At 37.7% G+C, this 27,967-nt stretch overlaps 1 protein-coding gene across 7 annotated transcripts in view; it reads left to right on the forward strand.

The window, feature by feature from the left end:
* SATB1 (SATB homeobox 1) overlaps positions 1-23,845 on the forward strand; it is a 124,418-nt gene extending 100,573 nt beyond the window's left edge. For 3 of the 7 annotated variants that reach the window (XM_056857263.1, XM_056857261.1, XM_056857265.1), the window contains exons 10-12: positions 18,135-18,338; positions 18,949-19,044; positions 22,148-23,845. In XM_056857263.1, the coding sequence (XP_056713241.1) occupies positions 18,135-18,338; positions 18,949-19,044; positions 22,148-22,630 (783 nt within the window). In that variant the 3' untranslated portion in view covers positions 22,631-23,845. The remainder of the gene's footprint in view (positions 1-18,134; positions 18,339-18,948; positions 19,045-22,147) is intronic. The other 4 variants (XM_056857264.1, XM_056857266.1, XM_056857267.1 and 1 more) reach the window with 4 other exon arrangements.
* Positions 23,846-27,967: the final 4,122 nt, after the last annotated feature.

Genomic DNA, 27,967 nt, shown 5'->3' on the forward strand with positions numbered 1-27,967 from the left:
TCTGGTGTTACCTAACTTATTGTAAGTCTTGTATTGCTTGCCTTTTCCAGTTTAATTGTTCAGAAGACTTAGCAAAGAAACAAAATGGGGAGAGGGTAGTACTTTATTGAAAGCTGGCATGAATTAAAGCGGACTTCAAGATGAAAATAGAACAGTAGAAAAGAAACAGAAATTGGAATGGCAAGTATCATATGGCCTGAAGGTCTAAATTTGTAGATCTGCACGAAGAGTTTCAGATGCTGGAGATGTGTGCTGTGTAATGCAGACTGCTTGGATAAGAGCATTAGATCTGACAGGTTCAGAAGCACAGTAAGTGGCCATAGGAAGGTCACTGTCTGTAGACAGGGTTATATAGTGGTTAGAGTGTCAGACTAGGATTTGAGAGTCCCAGGTTCAAATCACTCTGCCATGGAAGCTTGCCGGGTGAACTCTCTCTCTCTCAGCCTAACCTACCTCACGGGGTAGTTGTGAGGATAAAATGGAGGAGAGGAGAACAGTGTAAGCAGCTTTAGGTCCCCATTGGGGAGAATAATTGAGTATAAATTAATAAATTGGACTCCACACCCTGAAGACAGAGGTTTTGAAGTTTATATTTTAAAAGTATTTCTTAAAAGATTAATCCTCGTTTGTGACATACAGCTCCTCATGGTCTGTTAAACACTGTGTCCTGTCAGCTCTCTGACAGTCCATCTGATGCTGCCAGGAAGATGTGAATTGGGTGACAAAGAGGAAGAAAGTTGTATTCAATCTGAATAAACATATATTTAAGGGGAACACAATAAGGTTTTGAATGCTTATTATACAATTACATTTGTACTGTTGTAATCAAAGATTACTGTAAAGGAGAGGATAGAAAGAACCAATGTGGACTATACTAATAGTAATGGTGCACTGAGGTCAGATACGAATATAGCTGTGGGATTCTAAATGTCAGCTTTCTATTCAGTGTTATATTCAGATCTCTTGCGCCTGGAAGTTCAGTCAACAAAACACAAGATAAACATTGGAATTCTGCAATAATTAGGCAAGCTATAGTTAATAAGCAAGGGGAAAGAGGTGATCATAGGGGAGGTGGTAATTTCCTTTTGCGGGAACCAATGAGTTGATAATGTTAAGTATTGTTGTGTGTTTAAAGCACATCAGTAAAAGTTACAATTATAGATGGCTGCTTACATGGCACTCTGGGATTCTGTTTTATCAAGGACTGATTAAAATTAAAGTGAATCGTAGATGATTACAGGCTTAAAAGAAATGTGTTTTTCATTACTATTTCACATAATGAAAGAATGAAGCTTCAAAATATAGAATGATATCTGGACACAAGCAGTTAGAGGAAATATTGGCATGGTTCAGACATGCCATTCCTGATCTAACCATGGTTGGAAGATCTGACATAAACAGTGGGCTTTCATGCTCTTTCCTCCTGCTGCTTGAATTCATTGCTGAATCAGATATCCTAAGTAGCCATGGTTGCTAACCAGGATTCCCCTCATAACCATCTCTAAAGCCAGGATTTTAAAAAGTTTGCAAGCCCTGGTTATGAAGGAATTTGGTTAATGCTAACCACTGACAATGGTTAGATCAGAAATGTTACATTTGTCTTGGGTTATTTTAATTAGTTGAACCTTTTTATTTATATTATTTACCTTCTTAATTTTTAAGTATTGAGAAGATCACAGAGGAATAAAGAGTCCGGTTTGCATGAGCCTCATTATTCATACTGGGTTTTTTTAAGTCAATAGAAATTGAACAGTACAATCCTAAGAACACTTTCCTAGGAGTAAGTTCCACTGAATAGACCTGCTTAGGATCCCTCTCTAAGTATACTGTAGTGGTAAACAGGAGAATAAATCTAAATTAATTCTTAATGTTCTATTTCAATATTTTAGTATCTATTAAATTAACATAGAACATACATACACAGGACTTCGCTTTGTTCATGTATACCTCTGGATTTGGAGGAAAATGTGTAGACATTTAGATGCACAACTTGATATTAAGCTCATATTTACTGGATATTGCTGTTTTTGAAATCCTTTGTTCAATAGTTTTCCATGCAATTATTTAGCTAGTTCCCTCAGTATACATAGGTTGGATCCTACAAAGCTTGAGTATATTTACATGCAACTTTTAGGATCCAGCTTATGTTGTTTTATAAAATAATGTACACAAAAAGATAGGTTCTAAAAACAGGATGAAATCCAGAAGTAGCAGACAAAAAGAGGTACTTTTTCACTCAAAGAGTGATTAACTTGTGGAATTCACTGTCACAGGATGTAGAGAAGGGTTACTAGTTTAGCTGGATTTAGAAGTGGATTTGACATATTCATGGAGGATAGGTTTATCAATAGCTATTAGCCATGACGACGAACTGGTGTGTATATGATCACTCTGAATACCATCACTTGAGGACAACTCCAAAGGGAAGCTTTGCCCTCCAAATACCACCTGGTACGTCCCTGTAAAATAGAATGCTGGGATAGATGCACCATTGGTCTGATCCAGCATAGCTGCTTGTAAGTTCTTATACATGGGAGTTGAAGGAGAAAGGGCCACAGGCAGGAAAAAATTTGGTGGGAAACAAGTTTTGTCATTGTAACAATGTGCAATAACCAATTTAATGGGTTTACTTGCCCATGCCCAGTATTAGTGAAATAAAATAAAATTGTGCTGTACATATTCAATGATTGGCACAGTTTGTAGAAATGGCCAATGATATAATAGATCAAGAACATTTTTACATTGATTATTTCACTTTGAAGTCTTTTGTGAAGCCTTGAAATTATGGCAGTGAAAGTGTTTGTTTTTAGCTAACCGGGATGGATACACATAGGTAATATAAATGATGGAACTTATATAGCCAACATATTCAACTCTCTTAATAAAACCATCTGATAGAATTTGTCCTTTAATCTGCTGGGGGGGTGTTGTCTGTTTATTTGGTCAAGGGAAGGGTATAAATCCATTAAATACTGTTTCCCCCTGATCTTCCATGGTAAAAGTTCTCCTGTAAAAGGCAGGGTGAGTTTAAACAGCATCTGAGATCTTACAGTAACATCTGTAAGGTCTGGGGTGCGTCCTCACTTCACATGTTAATAGAGGCACATGTTATAATCCACAGGTTAGCTCTCAGTAACATGCTAAAATGTAGCCAACTGACAAAAATCTCCCAACATCTCTGTCTTCTTTTTCCGTACACATTAGTAGCAATGGCTGCATATTTTAAAAGTATGTATTTTCTCTTCTTACTGACTTTTCCTAATCAGACTCCGCATGTGTACTTCTCTTCCCCTTTAAAAGAGACAAGGAAATGTGTATTTCCCAGTCAACTTCTGTAAAATCCAGTAACCCATTTTATGACCCATGTTACATGTAATTTACCAGTCCGGCCCTGAATTTATTAACTAATTGGCAGTTGTTTTTTCTTGTTTTGATTTTTAAGTACCTTTTTGTCTAGGATATTTTCTGCCTATAATTGCCATCTGTATTATGAGTATATTAGAAAGAACAAGGTATGAAGGAAGGCAGAATAAAGGATCACCTTCTTTATTTTTTTAAATCAATTGTTAACCTTTCTGTCTTTTTTACATGTGAATGCAATTTGCACAAGAATGCCTATTATATTTTTGATTAGGGGCTTGTGCCTGTCACTACTCTGCTGAAGTCACGAATTTCAAGAGAACCATAGTTGAGAGGAGGAAAATGAGAGGTAAAAGAGGATGAGATAAGAAACTAAGGTTAGTGTTAAAGCTTAGAGCACTTTGTAGTATGGTACATTAATAGTATATTTTCCCTCCCCCTGTCCCCTAAAGATAAAATAGCATTAGTATTTTAATAGTCTGAAGTAGAGCATATATTTATGGTATTTTCCTGTAACTCTGAGAAGTGGCCAGTTTAGTGAAGTGATTTTCAAATTGGAAAAATAAAGATATTTAAACTGAAGTTGTGATTTCTTAAGGCTGCATTAATGCTGAATCTCAACTATAATGGAGTACATGTATTTTTAAAATGTTTGTTGCTTACTCCCTTTTAAATAAACATTTTATAGTACAGAATAGATTTTTAGATTGTGCTAGTCTGTACCCCATTTTCTGGTGGATGATTATTAAAGGTACACTTAAATTACAAACATTTCTTTGTTGCCACCAAATGCTGTTGAAGCATACAAAGAGAAAAAGGCCCTCCTGTGCTACTCTGCCAGTTTTCTCACATCAAAGGCAGGGTGCAGTAACAGCTTATAATGGCAAGATGATGTGACTGGTTAATGGATTAAATATGATACTTCAGGAAACAAAAACATCAATTTCTTCATCCTTCAGTAGCTGGGAAAAATGAATTCCTTATCTTTGAAGTTTACCTCTGTTTCTGACAATTCATGTAAGTTTCTTTATATTAATTCCCATCTGTTCATGCTGACAGCTACGGATTTGTTTATTTAAATCAAAGCATATCATATCTAGAGTATCTTATTGATGATCTTGCGGTACATTTAAAAAACCCGAGTCTCATAAACATGATGTCCAGAGTGATCAGTTATACTTCCATGTCTTAGACCAACTGAATTGTTAAGACAATAGAATACTATTTTCAAAATCAAAAAAATCAAAACGTAGGCTCAGTGAAAATCCTAATGACTAAGATTAGCATTTTCCTTCACAAATTTAAAGTAGTTAACATCAGATAAGCTGGCATCTGTTATATTGGATCATGGCATTGTAATAACTAAGGTTGGTTGATAGTTCCAGTGTTTAAAAAATACTTCAAAATAGCCACATGAATTCATCTAAACCTCTTGACATGCAAAGAATTTGAGTAGGAAAATGGTTTGTTAAAGTGGTCCTTTGTATGGGTGACCTTCTTCACACATCAGTTCTAGGCATTCTTTGCAGTCCAGGGTAAGAGATGTCAACTGCAAAATTCTCATTGACTTCAGCAAGCTTTGCAAGTTGTAGCCCTTTTGTTTAAGGGATAAATCCAACATGAAGCTGTTGTTTCATTTGTTTATTTAAATGCTTTTTAAAAAGTATTTAGGAAAACTATTAATTTACATTCGTGATGGATGAAGAAAATTAGCAAAATACAGGGGCTGTCTTATGACAGGCAAAAATCAAACTATTATGTGTGTGTGGAAAGTGCCGTGAAGTCGCAGCTGACTCATGGCGACCCCATAAGTCAAGAGATTCAAGGCAAGTGATTACGCAGAGGTAGTTTGCTATTGCCTTCCTCTGCAGCCTTCCTTGGTGGTCTCCCATGCAAGTACTGACCCAGCTTAGCTTCCGAGATCTGATGAGATTGGACTATACTATCTCATTACACATTCAACTATCCATTAAGTCTTTGAAATTATGAAAACAAAAATTGGTGACAAGTGTGACTTTTTCCACAGAAATATGTCAAAACAACACAAGAAACATTATATTTTTTTCTCTTTACATTATGAAAATCTTAGAACTCTAAGATCAAATGCTAACAGTAATTATTTTACATTTCCCCCCATTTTTTATCCATTAGCAAATACATAAATCCATACCAGTCTAGCATCATATAACAAAGATACTTATTACTTAAAACCTAAAAATTCTACTCAGCGGTATCACAGTGAAAAAGTTCCAAACGTCAATACACATGTTCCATTTCTCCACAACATTCTTATTATTGAAAACTCCTTTTTTTGGATTTTATCTGTCAGAATGTCCATTTCTAAGAAGTACATCACTTTTATTAGCCATTTCATTTGAGAAGGGGACGTGGCTTTCTTTAATTTTGAGCCCAAGCAACCTATGCTTCAGCCAACATATTCATTATTAAAAGGCTGATTTTCGGCTCATAGTTCAAACAGATTTAGAATAAATACAGGTATGTCAAAATGTAAAATTATAAGAGGCACAATCCATACTGGCCTTTATTTGCACAAATTATAAGGCAGATATAAGGAATACTTATATCTGCCTTATAATTCGTGCAAATAAAGACCAGTATGGATTGTGCCTCTTATAATTTTGCTGTATTTATTCAGTCTGCATTTCCTTTCCTGCATTTCCAACATTCATGGATATTTGTGTTAAACATGTTATTCTACTTCTAAGGTATCAAATACTATTGATCCAGTCTTGTATCGTGACTCTCTTAAACACAGAGCAAAAACTTCTGGATGGCTCAAAAAAATTCTATCAGGAATATCTCAGCTATATAGGTCTTGCTCACAGATACCTTCGTAAGGATCCCATATATTGTCTTGAGATAGTTTCATACAACTCAGCTAAGAAGGCTTCCCCCACCCCCAATGTTTACCTTATAGCTGGTTTCTCTCATAACCACACATGTCCCTATTCTTATCTAACAAAGTTTCAAATCTGAAAATTCTGAACTGTGTGGGGGATCCTTTCCTTTTTGAGTAGCTCCCAAAAAATTTAATTACATCACAAAATTACATCACAATTTGAAACATAATCTTTGAACCACATTATTCTTTCCATTGTCCAAAACCTCCAAATACTCCATCTTCAATAAATTTACAAACAATTTTTGCTATCATCCAAAGGGCCATCTGCTGTCTTCTGTGCATTCTTAAGGGTCTTGTCAACTGCCCAGTATCAGTCCCATTTAGTCTCAAAAAACTGCCTCTGGAAGTCAGTGGGAATGCTAGAATAGCATGTTAATCTTTAACATCTACATGAAACTGCTGGGTGAAGTTATCCAGAGATTTGGGCTGGGCTGTCAACAATATGTGGATGACACTCAATGAACATCCATTATAGGTGGTTGCAACCATGTTTCCTGGAACTTCGTTACCATTGGGGGGGACCCTTTGTCCAATTCCCCCATTCCCTCCCTTGAGGCAGCAGGAGCAGGGAAAGAGGGTGGGGGGAAGGAAGCAGGCCTCACGAAATAGCTGTTAGTCAGCATCCCCCATCCCTTTAAATTTTAAAGGAACTAGAAGCCCCAACTAACAGCTGATGTTAACTAACAGTTGATGGTGGAATGGACAGAGGCCATGTCTACTGGTCATTTGAAACAATGACCCCATTTTTGTATGGGTAGACCTCACCTCCCTACAGCTTATAAGAAATAATTGCCCTATTATTTCCAGTGGCCAGTCGACCTGTCCTTTGTCCACCTGACTAAATGAGCTAATGGCGGATATTCTGGGGAAGAGGGATTTATCTGGCCAACATTTGAAAATGGTGGGTGGTCAGCTGGGCTGGCAGGCAGGGTCCTGCACTACCACAAGCCTTCGCTGCTCCACCAGTTAGGCAAATGTGCTTCTGCATTTCCAGGTGTTTTGGCTAAACACAACATTCAGTCATTTCAGATATCCCTGAGCTGATTTGAAACAACTAATTTTGGGTTTAATTTCAGCTTGGGTATATCTGAATGAACATCTAATTCCTGATTTTGAAGTGACTCACCTGTGCACTGCCTTGGATACTTTTTTGCTCTCTTCTTCACCAAGAACTTCACTGTCTCTGACTGTCTGACTATCACCTTTCCCCCCACAACATTGCATAGTCCACTTCTCCCACATTCTAGATTTTTCTGGGCCCATCGATTCATGGGCATTTGTAGAAACTTTGTCCTTGGTTCTCTTTTTTAACTTCTGCATGTTCTTTATATTCTATAGTCTCCAACTTCAACTTATTCTTGGCCTCAATTCTTGACACATTTGCCACATTTTTGCATCAACTATTAGGTTCTCCATTCGTGCTTTTGTGCAGCTGACTGATTCTAGATTTTGTCAATTATAAATTTATCCTCTGTGTGTCATCTGCCATCTACTTAACTTATCAATACTATTATACTTCCTTGATCCTCACCAATTCTAGGAATCCTCAGTACCTCCTATCAATCACTGATGCTACTACTGAGGCCTGCACCGCCTTCCCATTTTCCACTGAAGTCTGCCTTTTAAAAAATAATAGAATGGAACCTGTACATTCTGTTGTATCTACTATTACCTATTGTGCAAACTGTGTTACAACAATTTGACTCCTCTTCTGGGTCTCCTTTTTACAATACTTTCCTTAATATCTTCTCTACTTTCACTTGATCAGTTCATTATCCTGTGATCCTCATCTAAATGTTGCCTTAATCCCCACCACTGTCCCTTGTTTTTACCTCATAATCAACCAGTAACTTTCCTCTGGCTCCTTCCCTCCTACATTCCCTACAGTTCTTCCTCTCTACCCCTGAATGTTTCCCCTCCTTTCAGTTACATATCTCTGCCTGTCACATGTTGTTCCTTGAATGTCTCATTTCAAACTGGATATATCGAAGAGTAAATTTCTCATCTTTTCTTAAGCTCTCCATTCCTCTCCATATCCACTGACAATGTCACTATCCACTGTGTAGAATGAGCACAAATCCTTGGCTTTCTTTGACTCGGCTTCCTGTAATCAGTGTCACCAAGTTTTGTTGCTTCCCTGAAAAATGTGGCTTTTCTCTCATTTCTTCTTAGCAAAATTTCTAATCATCTCACCTTAACTATTGTAGCTATCTTTGTTGCTTTCCAGTTGCTTGGGTCACGGTGTTCTGATAAAAACATATAAATGTTGTAAATAAACAAATAAGCATATAGTTTGTTGCATCACAACTTTATCCAGAATTCTTCTACCAAAATCATTTAGCATCCCTATGTCTCAGACAGTGTGATGCCTTTGTTCCCCACCACTGTCGCTCTGCCATCCTAGTCCATATTACATCCATGCCTGCGCTACAGATCTATTATCTTCATCAGTTCAAGGGACTCTTTCTCCATCCCTCTGTCTTTTTTGCCTCTGCTTGCCTCTTATTCTCAGAGGTTTGTTCCTGAGTGCCTGTATGATGATTCTCACTTTCTTCATCTATGAAACCTTGTACAACCGCCTAGTTTTCTATCTCTCTACCAAAATTAAACCTAAGAATATGTAACTGAAATTACACATTCATCCTTCGTTTATTTGCAATTCTCTGTCTTCCCATTGTTGTCATATTTTAGACCATAAGCTTCCTTGGGGCAGGAACCTGTCACAATGTACTACGTGCACATTAATGGTGCTACTTAAATAAATGATATACAAGCTTTGCGGTATCAAAGAGGCATCACCAAAATATGTAGCTATTCCAGGCAGTGTTATATAATTCCCCAGAACTATTTCATGAAAACGTGATTTTAAACGTCTGATCTATAAAGGAATTAGTAATAAGAATGCAAGATATAAGCAAGATATTATGGTTTGTTTGTGTAAGTGTAAAACTATTGTTTCCCGAATCTGTGCTTATAGGTAGTGGCAATTTTCTTTATTCCACAAAAACATTAAAAAATAGAGATTTAAATCTGCAAATTCCCTAATTTGTGCTGGCCTTGCAACATTTTTCACCATGTACAACTATAATCAGGAAAGAGCAAGTTGGAACAAATGCTGCAAATGTATGCAAATGAGAGGGAAAAGAGAGATTGCACAAATAAAATGGTATCTAATATAAGGCAATAGATAATTTTGGCAAACAATAGCTCAAATTTAGATAATTGGAATACATCAAAATTTAGAAATCTCAAGCTTGACTTGTTTTTTAAATCTTGCTGGTACTTTGAAAAGCAGTTAGAGTAAAGTTAATCATTAGGTTTTAGTGTTTTTAATATATTTGCCAAGTGTGTTTTTGTATCTTTTTTTCTTCTCCACACCCCTAATCCACCGAATGCTATATTCCTGAGAATCAAAATATACCTCTCCTGCCCTTAACACAGTTTTGCAGAAATGCTCTAGACCACATGCACGTTTATGCACATCTTTCTCCTTCTGCTACAAGCAGCAAAATAGCCTTAAAAGCAGCTTCTGATATCAAATATCTGTAACAAGGATGTCAATATTTTATTTTTTGCCCCTTCTTTCTTTGGGGGGATGTGATGTGTTCCTTTGGAGTCCTTCCCTGGTCCTTTCAGCAGCAGTGGGGACCTGGCTTGTCAAAGGAATCACAATGGGAGGGGAAACTGGTCATCTTTGTCGACCTCAGCTTGTAGTGCTTCTTAGATTGTATTATGTCAGCAGGATGGATGAGCAGTCACCTTTGGGCTACCTGCTAATAAGTCTATCTATGGGCTTCCAGTTTGTACCTTATCTACCAGCTACCTTAGCTGTACAGTGCTTTCATTTCTCAAATGATATATAATGATTCTACCAACCACACAGCATGGACATTTACTTTCCATCTCTTGGAAAAACACTGTTTCTCCCACTATCAGACTTGCTTCAGTAATGTTCTGGACGCAGTCGCAGTTCTCTGCATGTGTATTCAGAAGTAAGTCCTGTTTTGTTTAATGAAACTTTCGGCTGTGTGCATAAGGTTTTAGTTATCAAGCAAGTGATCTTATTAGCAGCCTTCCATGTGTACATATGGGCCAAACAGAAACCTTCTCTTGTCTCTAAGCACATGTAATTTTGCAATGGAAAGCACATGTAATTTTGCAATGGAAAGGCTGCATGACTGTTGGCTTATGTTCCTAGATCATGTAAATATTGTTTTCAGTTGTAAACCAATGTTTTCATTATGTTACCATCCAGTTAGTATGAATGCTTCTTTGGGAAGGATAACAACTGCAAAGTAGAATTTCAAAATGGGGTGTGTGTGTTAATGAAGGAGTGCTGCCTTCAGTCAAGGTATATCTCATTCTACTTCAGTTCATAGTTGACAGCACTTATTTATCTGTTAGGCATAGAAAAAAGCATAACACCATATTTTCCTATGAATCTTACAGTGCAGCTATTTTTATACTTTAAATGCTTGAAATTTTCAATTCTTCAAAATTTTTGTACCAATAGGCACAAATGTCTAAGACAGAAATGTGAGGAGAGGTAGGTAAAGGGCACTCATGATCTCTGTCACCACTTGCCCTGACATCCTTACCTTACTTTGCCTTGCAAGCAGGTGACAGTAGAACTAGCAACAGTATGGGGGTGATGGCAGGGCATCTCTTAATGAAGAGCCTGCTTCTCTAGACAGTATCTGAGGAGATTTGCAGACTCTGTGCTCTAGCAGGACATGTCCCCAAAAAGAGTAAAGGGACTGCGTTGGAGGTCCCTAGAATCTGTTCCACAAAAGCAGTTCTAGGGATAGCTGAGTCTGGGGACAATTGCAGCCACCCCTGTATGAGCTGTGCAGCAGAGCATAGAGGTCAGTTCTGCCATCTCCCAAATCCTTTCCCAACAAATCAGTGGGCAAAGGAATCTGGAGTTCCAGCATGGTAACCCAGGAACTGTAAGGACATGTGAGCTCTATATGGAGCATTAAAGCTGGTTGTAGTTATTATTTGTATAGGTCTGGCCAAAGTATGGCCATTTTATAATTGCCCTGTATTTTGTATTGGATGTCCTATTTTTGTACTTGATGTTTTAGTTACTATGCTAATAAATAAGGCTGTGAATGACATGTGAGCTACATTTTCCAAGTTGTCTAATCCAATAGCTCCAAAAGTTCGCTGTCCCAAGTCCTTGCCCCCTCCGTTAGGCCCAGGGCTATATCTATATGCTGCCCTTTGTTGGGCGGGGAGGACACATTCCCTGGCAATATGAGTTAAGACACATTCTGCCTTCACTGCCTACATGGAGACATTGAGGCAGGTGTGCATTTAGGCTGTTTGTACTGAACATCTGAAAATAATTCTATAAATAGTGTTTATAAAAAAGTTAGAGACAATATAAAATTTCAGTTAAATATCCCACAAAAATGCACTTGTATCTATTTATGCTGTTCTTTACCTGTCTTCCATTGTATTACTGACAAGCCTCCAGCAGTAGAAACTGTTTTAAAAACTTTATCATTTAAAGGGGTTAATATGTTAGATGTGGGTGGGGGGGATCAAGACAAACATTTTTATTACTGGACATGAAGGAGGTAGTTCTGATTAAATTACATGATTATTTAAACGGGCTTGAAGACAAAGTGCATCATTTCTTGCCCTCAACTTTAATGCCTTTAATCAAATAATGACCTTCTGGAAATAGTTAATTTTAAGCATTTGGAAAGATCAATACCACTTTGCCACCAAAAAATGGCCCAGATGATGTGAAATTTGATGTATATAAAGTACCATTTCACCCTTTTAACCTAGTAAATAATTTAAAATGCTTTCAGTAATCTTTTGCCACCATTATGTATCTCATTGTTCAAAGTATTATGACTTTTTTTTTCCAAAAGCAACCTTCCTGCACTTTGAAGAGTTCGCAAGTCTAAGCCAAAGGTAGCGCTGTATTGACTGTAACTTTCCTTGATTTGTTTCCATATGCTAGTACAGTCATCCAGAAGCTTTGCAGTCATAAATGGTTTTGGAGCAAAGTTGTCTATATTCTGAATTCGACAATATCAATTTTCTTTTAGCCTTTTATGGTAAAGGTGATGAATTAGGTGGCTTAGATTTGATAAGTCCATTTTATCCAGTTTATGGAACATTGATATGAAATTACATTTGAGTGCCTTCAGCTTTGTAAATGGGAAAAATTACCCTCTATTAGCATGTTTGTGGGCAGATTAAAAACTGTCTTCATTAGCATAAGGAACACTTACTGATTCTTTATAAAACTAGAAAATTATTTGCTGAATGATAAATTGCCAGCTTTACAGTTAGTTGTTGTTGACAATGAGCTCATTCAAAATGCGTTCTGCAGTTTAGTCTACAACAAGACTGAATTCTTTTTTTACTCAGAACTACTGTTTAATGGATTATGTACTTAAACTCTGTTCATACTGCATATGAAATGTAATTCATGCTTTTCACGAAAACATTTGTATCAAATACCTTCTTATTTAGACTTGATTTCTTTTAATACTGTATTTTTTATTATACCATATGCCCCAGAGATTGTAACAAAATACTCCAGCACATAATTTTGGAAAGAAAAAAACTTACAGAATATTAACATGAAGCACTACAAATTAATCCTTTGATCTCAGAATTTAGAAATTATAGTTCTTAACATTTTATTAAAGTTGCACTGTTTAAGAATGCTATGCATGTACATAAAAATCAGTAGCATTTTTTTAAAAAGGATTTATTTGTGCCTAGTTGTGCCGGAATGGGGTACGCATTTGAGCAGGCCTCAGATGTATTCCCACAATTCCTGTTATAGCAAATAATATACATGCAGACTTCCTTAGCTGGATCAGGGTAAATGGTAAATTTGCTGTTGACATCAATGGGATGGGGTATTACACTGTTTTAAATAAATACATTGTCATATCCAGTTTTCCAAGTAAAATAGAAATTGGCTTGTCCAACCACAGCATATGTACAAACAGTCTGACATCTGCAATTTTAAAAGTACTATACTGTGAAATGTATCAAACAGTATACCTTTAGATTTGGTAATTCTTTAAAACGAGCATCGAATTAAATTATAATTTTTAACTACTGAGTTTTTAATAGTGAATATTTTGGCATTTACTTTTCTCCCCCTCTTTTAAAAAAATGCTGTTTCTTTAATAAAATTCCTAACAGAAACTCAGCTCCAATAAACTTACTTAACTGACTTGGATTTAGCATCTTTTTCACCATTTTCTTGCTTACTGTAGCAAGACTGTTGCATATGTCACTGAGCTACTATAAAGTGCATAGCCCTGTTTCCTTTGTGGCAGATGGATTTAAAACTTGACTTCTCAATAAATGTAGGTTTACAATACATAACTTTACAGGATTTGTGTTGTATATAACAGGTTTGAACATATTATCTCAGAATTCATCTGCATGGCATTTTCAGCTTATCCTAGGGCCCATGCCAGTATCTTAAGTAATAGGGAGAGAGTGTAGTGATTGATAGCAGCTAAAGGCGTTATTTTGAATAGAAACAAAGGCTTTAGAACAGAAGGTGTCAAATTAAACTTTGTCAGTTTGGAAAGTAGTAACATCCTGAAAGTTCATCTAATATATTTACATGTGACTAATGTTTACATTTTGCCTTGTTCCTGCTTTATATGCAGTGCAATGTTGCTTGGCAAAGTTGCTGCACTGAAGTTTTGTTGTATTTGTTTTTTTGCCGTGAAGTCACAGCTGACTTATGGTGACCCCATAGTGTTTCCAAGGCAAGAGATGTTCAGAGGTGGTTTATCACTGCCTGCCTCCATATCGCATCCCTGGTATTGTGGTGCTCCTTATATTTTCATTTTCATTCTTTCCCCAGTATGTACAAGGCCTAAGGCTCTTCTTTTATATAGCTGAACAAATATGCAGATATTTTCAGATCCATTTTAATAGAGTTTTATCCTTAATCGTTTTAATAATTATATGGGTAGCCTTTGATGAGACAGAGATCATTTTCAGCTTTTGCGCTTGGTTACATTAGTCCATATAGTGAAATGAGCTTCAAAAGAACTTTCCTTGTATAACCAATAGAATTAAGCCCTAAATCAAGCTTGATACTGAATTAAAGTGTGTGTGTGTTTTTTTCCAAAATATTGCATATCAGATATTTTTTCATTCTCAGTTCACTTACATGAAGTGTTTCAGACATTTATTAAATCTGGAATAAAATCAAAGTACTGTTTGGCATGGGGATTTTGTGTGAGAGGGATTAAGTTTTCCATCTTTGGGACAGGGATGTGTGTGGGTGGTTTTTTTGTGAACAAACTGAAATATATGTTTGATAAACATAAGCTTAGCTATGTAGAAATATTTTTGTGAGTTTCAATTAAATTGTCATTTTAAAATGTAAAAAACCTCCACATTGCCATGCGTACTTCCTGGCATTTCAAAATATTTTAAAATATAAGCAAATAAAAACAAAAAACGTTCTTTTTTATTTTAGATTAAAATATGAGATTACATTTTAAAACTACCAGTCTAGTGATTTGATCCTCAACGTTGTTCAACCCCTCTGCTTTTAATCTTTCAAAATACAGAACTACCCTAACAGAGAAAAGCTAACAGAGTTGTAGTTACACTTCCAATTCATCACACTATTGGGGGGGGGGTTGTTTGAGGAATTAGAAGTATTATTTCAGGGCAGAGGTTAATAGCAAACTACTGGAAATGTTTTATTAGTCATGGGTAATTAATAAAGATATGTCTAAGCTCAGAACACAGAAGTGACAAGACCAAAATACTTGCTACATGAGTCAGGGCTTCTTTTTCTTCCAGAATTACTTTATTAAACCCAACCTAATCACTATTAAGGAATTATTAGTTGATAATTGAAAAGAACAACTGATAGCTTTTTTTCCAAGCAAGTCTGTGTTCAACATAGTTGCTTTCTGCAGGGCTGTGAAGATTTAGACCAGGGTTCCCCATTGTGGTGCTCGCAGGCACCATGGTGCCTAACAGTACTTCCATTGGCACCTGCTGAGCTTTTCCGAAAGTGGATAGAGTCATTTTAAAGTAGTGCTGTTGGCTCCCCTCATTCAAATGAACAGGTTTTCCACTGGAGGATGAAGAGGATGGAAAGCAATTGGGTTTGCCTTAGTCAGTCAGTGTGTGGGCTCCTTTCCCCTTTCAGGGTTTACACTCAGGAGGTATGAGGAGAGAGGTTATTCTGTTTGGTTCCACCTCCGGAGGGGGCCATTTAAGGACTGGCTCCACCTCCTGCGACAGCCATTTTGGAATGGCACTCACCATCACCTTTCAAAATTCCAGGGGTGCCCTCTGTTTCAAAAAGGTTGGGGACTTCTGATTTAGACCAACAAATATTTTCAAGGAAGGATATTATTGAAATTAGTTGTTCATACTTTTTAACTAGTAGTGTGTTCTGCTTTATATAGATACTTTCTCAACACCATTTGCTCAGTCCAGATGAGCATAGGTGTACTGTACATGCACAATGAAATCCCACAAATCAAAACCTTGCTTTTCTTCTATAAACTCTACAGCTCAGTTACCTTGCAGATGGGGAATTAGGGGGCATTCTGGGAGATGTGCATGGTCTTGTTCTCTACAGTAGCCACTTGTGTTATGTACACATGCATCCTGCTCATGCACATTACCAGGTGGTACAGGGAAACATGGTTCTGTTGAACTGAATGACACTGTGTTACATGTGACTTCCTTCATTCAACTATATACTCAAGGTCATGGCAGTGGGGAGCAATATGTTTTCAATAAGAAAACAACATTTTTTCTAATATTGTTTCTGTCGATCATGTGAATCGATCCTCACCTGATTTCCACAAAAACAAAACTGAAATGAACAATGGAAGGAGAATAATTAAAGTAGATGCACTCCAAAGAATTACACAACTTCTGAAAAGCCAAGATGGATTTGCATTTGTGCTCATCTCAGTCCCATCCTTCCATGACTGACAGCAAAGTGCCTTTCAAACTGAGAACATTTTCCTAAAGTGCAGAAGGAAGGCTGTGGTGCAATACAGTAAAAGTTAAGCATATTCAAGTTCTGATGAAATTGATGAGCTCTAACCATAAGTCCAGTTTATTGATGTCATGGTGGGGGGAATCTGCTTCTTTATTTTTAATAACCAATGCCACTGGGTCTCATACCTTTGGTCATGCATGATGGCTCTTTATAGCCCACCCAGTATGTCATGGCGTGTGTGTGTGTATCTTCAGGAAGAATACTTGCCTTTACTGAATTGAAATTATTAGTTAAATAGTTCTCAAAAACACTTTCCATTCCTACTGAATGCAGGTAGAGTTCAATGCATCTATTTTTTTACTAGTCTAAACCACTTTCTTACAGGTGACCTATATCAGGATCTAAAAAGTCCCATTTCAGATACAAAGATTTTGTACTGTTGCCTGGGACTCACATCTGGCCTCTGACCTTGCCCAGTTCACATGCCATCCAGTATGTTGAACTAGTAAACTGACAACTCTAGGTGTGCATTAGGTCTATTGTGCATGAATTAGAGAGCATTTCTTTCTATTCTTGTTCATTTTCTTAGACTACCAGATTTAGGGATTGAGATAATGTCATTTGTAGAAAACTTCATCCAGTTGACTTGAGTTTCACAGGAGCTTTGAACATACTTTGAATTGTCTCAATTCTTTTTCTTAAAAAGTAGTAAAACACTATTACCTAGGAAGGTTTCAAGTTATCATTTCTTTTTTTCCTAATCTTTAAATAATCGGTTTTGTATTGTTAAACATACAAGAGAATTGTCAATTGTGTATTTAGTTTGGTTTCTTTCCATGTGTTCATTTTTCTGTAAATACTATTGTCTTGTTCCCTTTGTCCTGTTTCTTTAAAACCAATAGTAAAAAAAATCAAATACTGCCACAGATATCATTTAAGATGGCATGTAGGCAATTGCTAAACCGTTAAGGGGGGAAAAATCTGTGCATCTATTTTAGAAGCAAATTAGCATTTGCTACAGTTCTCCTGGGACAATCTTTTGGCATACTTTCAAGCCTGTTTTTCCCTAGAACATGCTTGGGTTAGAGCAGGTGCTTTTATAGACAGTTTGCATGCACTGTGATATAGAGATGGTAAAAAGTGTGGTCTTGTTCACATCATTCATAAAATCATGATTTAGTTTTCCAAGCCGATTTCAGAACCAAAAGGATCTGAATTAGGTAAAGGTTTATCAACAGGTTTAGGGTTGCCGGAAGAACAAACTGAGTGCACAAAATGAAAGATGATACCCTCCTTAGAGATGTCTGTTCAAAGGATTATTTCCTTTCAAAGGGGCATTACAGAATTTTTGTATCATATGATTTATGTAAGCCTGCTTTATAGTCAAGCTATAAGCACTTTGTTTTAAAAATACTAGAAATAGGACATAATATACAAGCTACCAAAATATGCCTTTTATGCTTTCAGATGGATATAGGCTTACATAAAAGTAAATCAGCAGAGAGACAATAGAAGAGTGAGATAAAACCAAATGCTTTCCTATATACTTGAAATATGTGGTGCACTGCAGCCTTCCTCAGTTTCTGTGTCTGTTAAATATACAACAGCTCTGTGAAACCAGGATTTTATTCCAAACATTGGACTCTCTCTTACTGGGTTTGTAAAACAGTATGCCAGTGCCCTTGGAGTCCTGACAGATGTTGTGGAGAAATGGCTAAATTGCAAAAAGGTGAAATGCAAAAAGAAGAGGCCACACATAAGAGTAAGCTTTATCCTAATTTTATCCATTTTGCCTCCAAGGAAGCTTTTTGGAGAGAACTGTATCCTTGTTAAGGTTATCTAATGTTTTGATGGTATCATCTTCAGGGATGGCTCTGTGAACTCTTACGTTGGAAAGAAGACCCTTCACCTGAGAACAGAACCCTGTGGGAGAATCTGTCAATGATCCGGAGGTTCCTCAGTCTTCCTCAGCCTGAACGAGATGCCATTTACGAACAAGAAAGCAATGCAGTTCATCACCATGGCGACCGGCCTTCCCACATTATCCATGTTCCAGCAGAACAGATTCAGGTTGGTTTACCTTGGCCAATTCAGTAGAGGACTAGGTTAAACAAAATCACTTTAAATTCTGCAAAATTAGTCATTTTTTTCTATTGCATTCAATGAAACTGTCCTAATATTAATATGATGATTTTGGAATTAAGAAGTGACATTTTTGGCAACAGGGGCATGTGCATGCAGCACACCAGAATTAATTTTAGAGTTTCCCTATCAGCTGCTCCCCCATACTGAATTCCCAATATTATATATAAAATTAGTTTGGGAGTGATGCAAGAGTTCCTGAAGTAAATTTGCAAAGTAGTATATATGTGTGCTTGAGGCATTTTCCTTTTCAGCAGCTCTTGCACCAGCAGTTGAGGATTATGCTTGATATGGATGCTTTAAAAACAACTCTGAGATGATGCATACCTCTCACTCATGGCCAAAATTTGTAAATGTGAAGGACTTAGATATTTAGGTGCCATTCTTTTCTCTCCTTTTTTTAGAGAACAGCAGATGGCCTGTAACAATGATTCATCTAAAATAAATAGTGGGAGAGGTTCCAGCCCCAAATTCCTCATCCCACTTATCCCCAGTTTGAAAGTTGGGATGAGTCAATGTTTGTTTGTTTTTCCTTTAGAGCCCCTCTCCCACCACCCTTGGGAAAGGAGAGCATAGAGGCGCTTTCTTACCTGGCCTGCTGACCACTGGACCTTGGCTGGGTGCTGCTCCCCAGGTGAGCTGGCACGAGTTCATGTGTCAGGGAGAGACATGGAGGGGTTTCAGAAGTTGGTCCCATTGTAAACTTCCATATAAATGAAGAACTGGGACTACTGCCTCTCTGAAAATGGATGAGACCTTTTAACTTGCTTGTACCTGGGGTCAGCCATTGCCATCTTTTTCTTATTTCTGCAAGAATAGGTAGCCCCATGAGTGTCCTCAGACTCTGATTGACTAATATTGTTATTAAGGAACTATGCACAAAGCCAAAAAAATATTAATAAGAGTTTTCCAGCAGCCCAAAGCTGCACCTACTGTATATTAAAGATAAAGCACATTGAACAAAATAATCCCTTAGGCTATTGGCTGCCTGAAATTTTGACTATTGGGAAGCTGACTGACTGTACTTGAGAAAGCAAATTTTAATAAATTTGCTACATATAAGTATAAAAGGAAACTTTTACAGAGTCAAAGACATTATAATGTTACAGTGTTTTCTCAGGTGGGCTTGTCTGACTGTGAGAAACTGTTTTATTTATCTTGTAGATAATGATCATAGCTTCAATCCTAAACATACCACATGCGTGGTCACAGTATCAAAGCAGAAGAAAGCCAGTCACAAGCACGAGATTCCATCTTTATAAATGCATTAATGGCTGCAGCATATTCTCAATTTATTGGGCTGAATTCTGCGCACTGTTAATCCAAAAGACTGGCACAGGCAGATTCCTCCTAACTCCCCTTTAGCCCCCCTGTGAGCCTTGAGAAGACTGTGCCAAGGGATTGGGGGCCCAAGGATAAAAAAAACAGTTTCATATAGCACTGAAGAAAGGAAGGTGAGCCAGACAGCTCCTCCTATCTGTTCCTCCAATAAAGTCCCCTAAAGGAGGCTGAGGGGGGCAGTTTCACTCACTTTCCCCTCGTTGTAATTCATGGCTTTTCATTCTCATGCATCCCCAGCTCTTGGCACTGCATTTTCAAAGGGCACAGGTGGCTGCTGGGAGAAGGGGGAGATGAGAAGCCACTTTTAATGCTGGTGCTGCATGGAATTCATCACAGTAACTTCTGTGGCTACATGCCCTCTATAGAAAATACATGGTGTTTGAAGAATGCATGCATCTAAAAAGGCTGTCATTTGTAAAGGCACACATATAGCTAGTGCAGTAACCAAGTAATTCACTTGATGTTAAATGCAGACCTCAATCTTTTCAGCATTGTATTCAAATCAGCAATTTCAACTGTATGAATAATTAAAATATTATGCTGTGCAGCAGGAAAAAAATTATAGGTCATGGTTTTGTCATTTTAAATGCTGTCCTTTCATTTAAGTTGTACTACATAAGTCATACTACAAGTCTAAAATTTTAGACATCAGTGGTATGTGTCATAGAAGAAAATAATCTAGAAATAAAACAATAGTATATTACCCTATGATTTAAATCTGACAACAACAAGTAGCCAGGGAAAGAAAGTATTGTCCTTTATTTTTATAACTGTTCCCCAACCTGTTGTCTTATTTCTTCCCTTATATACCTTTTTTAATTGCTGTTGTTCTTTATAACTGAATGCAGAGGGCACTTCCACTTGTATAATGGGTTGATTGCAGTTTCCATGGATTCCATGGATTCCCATCTGGTACAGCCTCCCTGCCCCCATGACACATCCCACCAATTTCTTGGCAATCCCCTAGTTGCAACATTGCCATTTTAGAGGAAGCAAAGGACTTTGGGGAGAAGGAGGAAGCAGGAAACTCCGCCTTCTAAGTGCAGAACTTAGTTCCTAGTTCTCTGGCTCCCACAACTTGTCTGACTTCTAACTTTGTTGGACTTTTGCAGTTAATAACAACCCATTCCTGCTCCAAAATCACTTTATGCATATACAAAAGGGTTCACTTTAAAATTTCAGATTCTCTTGCTGCAGACATAACACTATTTGCTCTATCCAACAGTTACCACTTCAGGAGCACCCACTGGACTTTCATGCTCCTCTGCAGCCCTTTTCCTCCTTTCTCATTCATGGATTCCTACCTCCATTCCCTTTTCAGAGCTACATATGCACAAGTTCATATATCCAGTGCTGCTGCAACAATGGGATAGAGTAGCATGAACCCTATCTTTCCTATGTGCAGAAATTCTTCTGAATTGACACTCCATGTGAATATGTAATTATGCAGAGGCCAAGTTTCTGAAATTCTTCTTCCTCCTCCTCCTCTTCTTCAAAGATAAACACTAAATCTTGCTATGGAAAACAAGTTGTTGCTGGAGCTATCTACATAGGGTAGTGATCTTCCTCTGCAATATTTCAGTGCCTGTACCCAGTTCATTTTACGAACCAGGGCTTCTATGTGCAGCACAATCCAAATGGGGGGTAGTTTCACTGGGGACAGCACAGTCACCGCACAGCCAGGCTGCCTCCTGAGCAGTTTGTTGTGCAGAGGCAAGCAAGCCACACAGGCAAATTCCCCAAACCCCCATGGAACTGCTGTGTGCAGTTCCATTGGGCTATGCAGGCAAAAAATGGGCATTCCCAGGGTGAAAGGGCTTAGGGAGCTGACTAAAATCACAACTACCCCTGGGAATGCCCCTTTGGCGCCAGCGCAAGCTCTTGCAGTACAGGAGCACTGCCACCAAGGCTGCCCTGGCGGCCATACCTCGCACTGCTGCGCCACTCTCTGGCACCAGCGTAAGTGGCCTGGCTCTGGCGTTAGTGCCCATTTGGACGGTGCAAATGGCACTTAGGCCGGCGCTGGGGTCACACTGCCTCCAAAGGCTTTTCACCCCTGCCGCCTCCCCAGGATTACACTGTTAGCACCATATGTGTAATTTTTTTAATGCTAGCTTTGATTAACTGGAAACTAGAAGTCAGAATCCTGGTTTGGACAAGTTTGTGAACTGTAACAACAACTATGTGCAGATAATGGTAACTATAGTCAGCTCTGCAAAGGAAAGGGAGAATCCACATGCAAGTTTGCAGGACTATGAGGTATTCTGTATCTTATAATCATGATGAGGAAATCAAGCAGTGTTGCATCTGTTTTAAGTCAGTGTATATATATACAGCTGCTTCAATCTGTATGTGACAAAATAATATTGATGATTTTTCTTGCCTGTTAGCAGCAGCAGCAGCAGCAACAACAACAGCAGCAGCAGCAGCAGCAACCGCTACCGCCTGGCCCTAGATTACCACCAAGGCAGCCAACCGTAGCATCACCAGCTGAATCAGAGGATGAAAATCGTCAGAAGACCCGTCCACGAACAAAAATTTCCGTGGAAGCCCTGGGCATTCTCCAGAGTTTTATACAAGATGTAGGCCTTTATCCAGATGAAGAAGCAATCCAGACTCTTTCAGCTCAGCTTGACCTACCGAAGTATACCATTATCAAGTTTTTTCAGAACCAGCGATATTATGTTAAGCACCACGGAAAGCTGAAAGACAACTCAGGCTTGGAGGTAGACGTTGCAGAATATAAGGAAGAAGAGTTGCTTCAGGATTTGGAAGAGGGTGTCCAAGACAAAAATACGAACACAATTTTTTCAGTTAAATTAGAAGAAGAGTTATCGGTCGAAGGGAACACTGACATTAATACTGAATTGAAAGACTGATCAAAAAAGTATTCAACAGTGTCACTGCTATTTACTAATGAAATGAAAATTCCATCCTGTGTTCTGTCAGCAAACTCTTTTCATTGTTTGGCCAATGAATCTTCCAAAACTTGCACAAAAGTTGAGAAAATTAAAGGATAATGCAGACTGCACTAGATATTTTACAAACTGCTTCAGAAATATAGATGAAGCATTGAGGATTGTTTCATGTTAATTTGTGTTCACTGGGTACACTGAGACGTATCCAAAAAGCATGATATCAGTGGTTTTGTTTTGGGTTTGTTTTTTTAATTCTAGAGCTTTCAGACAAGCATTACTTTTGAGATTTATTGTTTTGTTTTGGGTTTCTTTTCCCAGTTTTACTGTAACACTCCACACTTGATCTTTGAAAGCTCACATTTATTTAAATAAAAGAAAAAGAAGAGTTTGTTACTCTTGCTCTATTGTATGTTACAAAAGAACTATAGACTGTGGAATGCAGTTTAAAGTTAACATATGCCAACAAATGCCTTGTATTATATGGCACTGCCGTAACTCAGATTTGTTTTCTTTTCTGAAAGAAGAAGTCACTGTATCTTTTTCATTATCATTCTCATTGTTACATGATTTTTTGAAAACAAAATGTGAAACACGGTTTATCCCATTATTTATTTGTAGATCCTACAGCATCATGTTGTAATTAATTTTTAGAAGTTTCCGTTAAATGTAATATTGCTTCTATGGTTATCATACTGATTTTTTTTCTATTTATAAATGTATTTTGATGGGCAGTAAAACAAAGTGTCTTAAAAGTTTTAAATAGAGAAAATGTGCTTTACACAGTTGCCTATAAAAAGTGCTCTATGTTATCCAAGCAATTCATACTATAAGCTTCACTCTTATTGTTGTATGCAATTTTTACTATCATGCAAATAAGCTTAGGTAAATAAAACTAATAGATCACCTTAGAAACTTATGCAATTAATGTGAAAATAATTGATGTTTGCAATGTGTCTTCCTTTGGTTTACAATCAATTTTAAAGCTACAGCTGTATAAATTTTCTGTATAAAGGTGTATTTCTTTTTTATGAGTTTATTGCTATGAAAACACCAGTTATTTTGTTACAGCTGGCTGTTTTTATAAGTGTATCACAATTTTCTTTATGCAGAAATGTTCTGACTAGGAGTGGTTATTGACTGTAACTACACAATTAAAATTGTTTGTATGGTATGATATGGCAGGGTTTGTCTACTTTTCTCTTTTGGAGGGATAGCCACTCTAAATGTACATTTCACTCACTGCTGTGAAAAAGGAGTCTTCTGTCAATATCCTTAGCATCACATACATTTTTCTTTTTAAAAGACCTCAAACTTGAAATCTGACAAAGAGATACTTCTGAAGGAAACCCAGTTTTACTGTGAAAATCATAACCTGTCTCGTCTTGGTTTTAAAAGTTGCCTGTCCAACAGAGATAGCAGGATATTATTGAGTCAAAAGGCTATCAGGCAAAAACATATTTACAGTTCCTGGCAGTAATGCACTTATAATGGATGCAGCTGGTTTTGTTTTACAGTATTTGAATTTATGATAACACTGTTCCCTATACTGATGTATATACGTTTTAAAAAACCATTAATAGTCACAAAGTAAATAGGAAAGACATAAAATCTCCTTACTAAGCAAGATTATTTTTAATGAACATTAATAAGGATGTTGATAAAGCAATAATAATTACAGGATATGGGTTTCATATGGACTTCATGTCCAGGCTTGTGAGACACAAAAGAGAATGCTAAAGAATTGTGCATAGTCTGTTTCCTCAAAATAAAACCAAATTTAAGGATCCCTGTAAATTCCAATTAAATTACTCTAGCCATTTTGCTTTATAGTCTTTTAAGGACAATTTTTGGGCATATTTTTATCAGAAATTTTCATAATGTGTTACAAAGCAACATACTGAAATTGGGGGTTGTTTGGCAGTATCATCCCATTTACACTGTGGTCCCACTCTTGGATTTTCTTTTGGGGGGAAAAGAACATTTGTGTAATTCAGCTGTGCAGTACAGGGTGTATATTTGCAAATTCATACATTTAGTTTATTTGAAGAGGCAGAAATCCCATTTTTGTTGTGAGGTAAATTGGTATCTTAGCATACAACGTACAAGTACTAGAAGATAGATAAATACTGGTGGAAGCCGTAGCTAGTCATTATGGTAGCACAGCCTGTATTTGTACCGCAGCACAGTGTGGGCTGTGCATGTGACTGAAAGGAGGTCAGCTTTGTTGTAGGAGGGCACAAATCAAACTAATTTAGCTTGTAAAGGAAGGCCCAGTAAATTCCTTCAAAAGACCAACTAGTAAGGCGGCAACAAGAAAAAGATTTGTTTTGCACTGTAATACAGGAGTAAGGTGGAGACCTGCAGGAATTGAGTTAAAAAGAACTGTCAACATGCTCTGTTGCCTGTTGTATGGATAAATGTGTCCCCCTTGGGAAAAGCTGCTGAATGAACTTCTGCATAAAACAAACTCCTTTGCTGAACCATATTTCAGCTTCAGCAATGTGTCTCAAAAGCCAGATTCTGAGAAAGAAGTAAGACCTACCAACCTCGGGCCTGATGAGCATGCACTAGCAAGCACAGACTGTTGAGAGACCAGCTAAGAGTTTGCTAAAGGGGAAAAAAAAGGAGGGAGATGGAGAAAAGGGCCTACTCGAGCCCCTGAGAGCATACAGAAGTCTTGAGGTGAAGATTTCCCAATCAATTCTCTCCCAGAATCCACTGCAGGCCCCCAGCTTGTCACTACTAATGAGCAATTACTTTTCACCAGGGCACAGCACAGCTTCCAATCTTGCTTTTCGTGGATTAATGCAACTATAGCATAGAACTAGAGATATGTTATGTCCAATTTGAAATGTGATGCTAGCAGGCAAAAAGAATATAACCATGTAATGGTGCAAACACACGCTACCTTGTTGAACATGCTACACATGCAAAGTTGGACAGGGTGAAATTTAAATTGGGCCTGAGCCTTCAGTGCTGACAAGTTAATGCATCAGGACCGTGAAGTAGACCACTGCCATCTATATTTAGTAAATCTGTATGGCAGGTGAGTTCACTGAAGTCTATGAAAGTTGATGCCTTCAATATTAAGAAACGATAACCTTTGAGATGCCGCTGGGTCACACTTCATTTTCTAGTATATGAGATTCTTTACTACAACATCCATACTCAGCACCCATTCAGGCACATAGAACCAATTACTCCAGGAAGTAGTATCTAGCCCTAGCACCCCCACTCCTCTGTACCACTTCAATGTATCAGATTCCAGCCAAGTTGTGAGCTGACCATTTCATTGTCTCTGGCAGGGATGGCCGTTAGCATAGCCAAAGCTTTGATGCTTAGTAATTCAGAGATGCTTGGGAACAGCTGACTTCTCCCTCCTGCCTGTCTTCTGCTAGGAAAGAAAGAAAAAATAAAACAAATGTGAGGTTTTGGCCTTGACATAAAACATCTATTTAGCACATTTATTAGCCGCCTTTCTTCCATAGGGTGCTCAAGGCAGCTTCTCTGTTTCTCCACTCAGAGAAAACAGAAGAGCATAGATTGATGGAGAAGCTCTCATTAACCCTCTGAGGATTTAGACTGGTGCATTACTCAGTGACTGGCATGCAGATGTAGACATTTTCTCTGGAAAAATGAGAATGTTAACGTGTTGTTTGTAAACCTGGCATTACACACAGCATTCCTACAACTGAAGTACCAGAAAGGACTAGTTTTGCCACTTCCCAACCACCAGCATCAAGCCCTCTCTCTCCTCCCCCTGTCCCAATCTGAAACAATATGCCTCAAACTTGTATGCAAGTTGTAGCTATTAAAATTCAGAAAACAATATTTAAAACCTGGCTCTTTAAAGGAATAAGCTTAAAGCTAAATGGTCACCCCCTATCGCTAGATGTGGGGTTGAATCAAGCTAGCTTTCTTGTTCACTCAGTCTTTGTTTCCCTCACTCAGTCCCTATTAAAAAACCCCACTTCACATGGTTTTTGTACATGCAAGTACCAGGATCCCCACTATAGTCTTTCTGATATTCAAAGAGGACACCCTCCTCCCTTTTTGCCAGTGGCAAAGCCAGCTGGGTCCAACCAATGGAATGGGTCACACTGATATAGCAGAGTGGATGAGAAGAGGCAATACTCCAGCAGCAACCTCAATATCTCATCTACATTTCTTCAATGTGCTCTTTAAAGGGAAAAATATCCTGTACGCCATGCTAAAACCAATAAACCAAGCACACCTGCTGCTTTCAGTCTCTGTCCCTAGCCCCTTCAGTCTTTTGGTCTTCAACCCTTTGATTTTAATTCTGAATCCCTATTTAGTTTCTTTATAATCTGCAAAGAATTGCTTGACACCAGCCGATGCAAACCACACTGTTCTTCATCAAAGGTAAGAGACTCATATATTCAAAGGAATGCATGTGGTTCTGATGTCCCCACTGAAGTTACTAGGATAGTTCTTATAGGTGGGGAGCTAAGTAGATACACACTTAAAGACAGATCACAGTTTTATGATAGACTGTCATTTCCCAGCCTGCCTACCTTCCTTCAACATGTCTCAGGTAATCAGCTCAGAACTGTCTTTTTTTTTTTAATGCATCCCATATGTCCTTTGGAACACCAACAGTCTATTATTTGAATACACATGGTACCTGTCCTTAATTTAGAAGCTCGTGCAAATTATCAGAAAGCTGGAGATCTTACTGCTCATTGCATAAACAAATGTATTCTTCACATTCTATTTTGAAAACTGTTGTAAGTATATAAATGTTTTTTTCTTTTAAAAGCAATGACAAATATTGACAAAATGATAGATATTTCTAAAAAAGGCAACAGAAATATGCACCTGCAGTTTTCTATTTTACCAAATGGAAATGCCGAGCAAACGCTAATCTGTTGCAAATCCTTTTTTTTTTCTTTTAAGCGTTACCAACCAGTTGACTGACAGGGTTAAACTACAACATACATCCTAGGCTTTTCCTATGATATGAATAAAATTTCCTGTGATCCCAAAAAAACTGAAGATATATGGTGGTTCATGAAAAAAACTCATTAGCAAAATGCAGTTGTATTTACCCTTGCTTTATTTATGCTCTACCTAATAATCCAAGAAGCTCCCATACTTGCATCCAAGACTAACTCAGAGAACAATCATTACTGAGCTATGCTAAGCAGCATCACTGAAAATTGCCTTCCTGTACAAAAGTCCAACTAAATGTTACACGGCAGACATGGCCAATGAATCCCAACTTAAACGAAACTTCAAAAGCTGCCATTTTGAGTGAAAGAACAGCGGGAGCTGCTT

Source organism: Euleptes europaea, chromosome 11 (assembly GCF_029931775.1).
Source record: "Euleptes europaea isolate rEulEur1 chromosome 11, rEulEur1.hap1, whole genome shotgun sequence".
Classification (NCBI taxonomy): Eukaryota; Metazoa; Chordata; class Lepidosauria; order Squamata; family Sphaerodactylidae; genus Euleptes; species Euleptes europaea.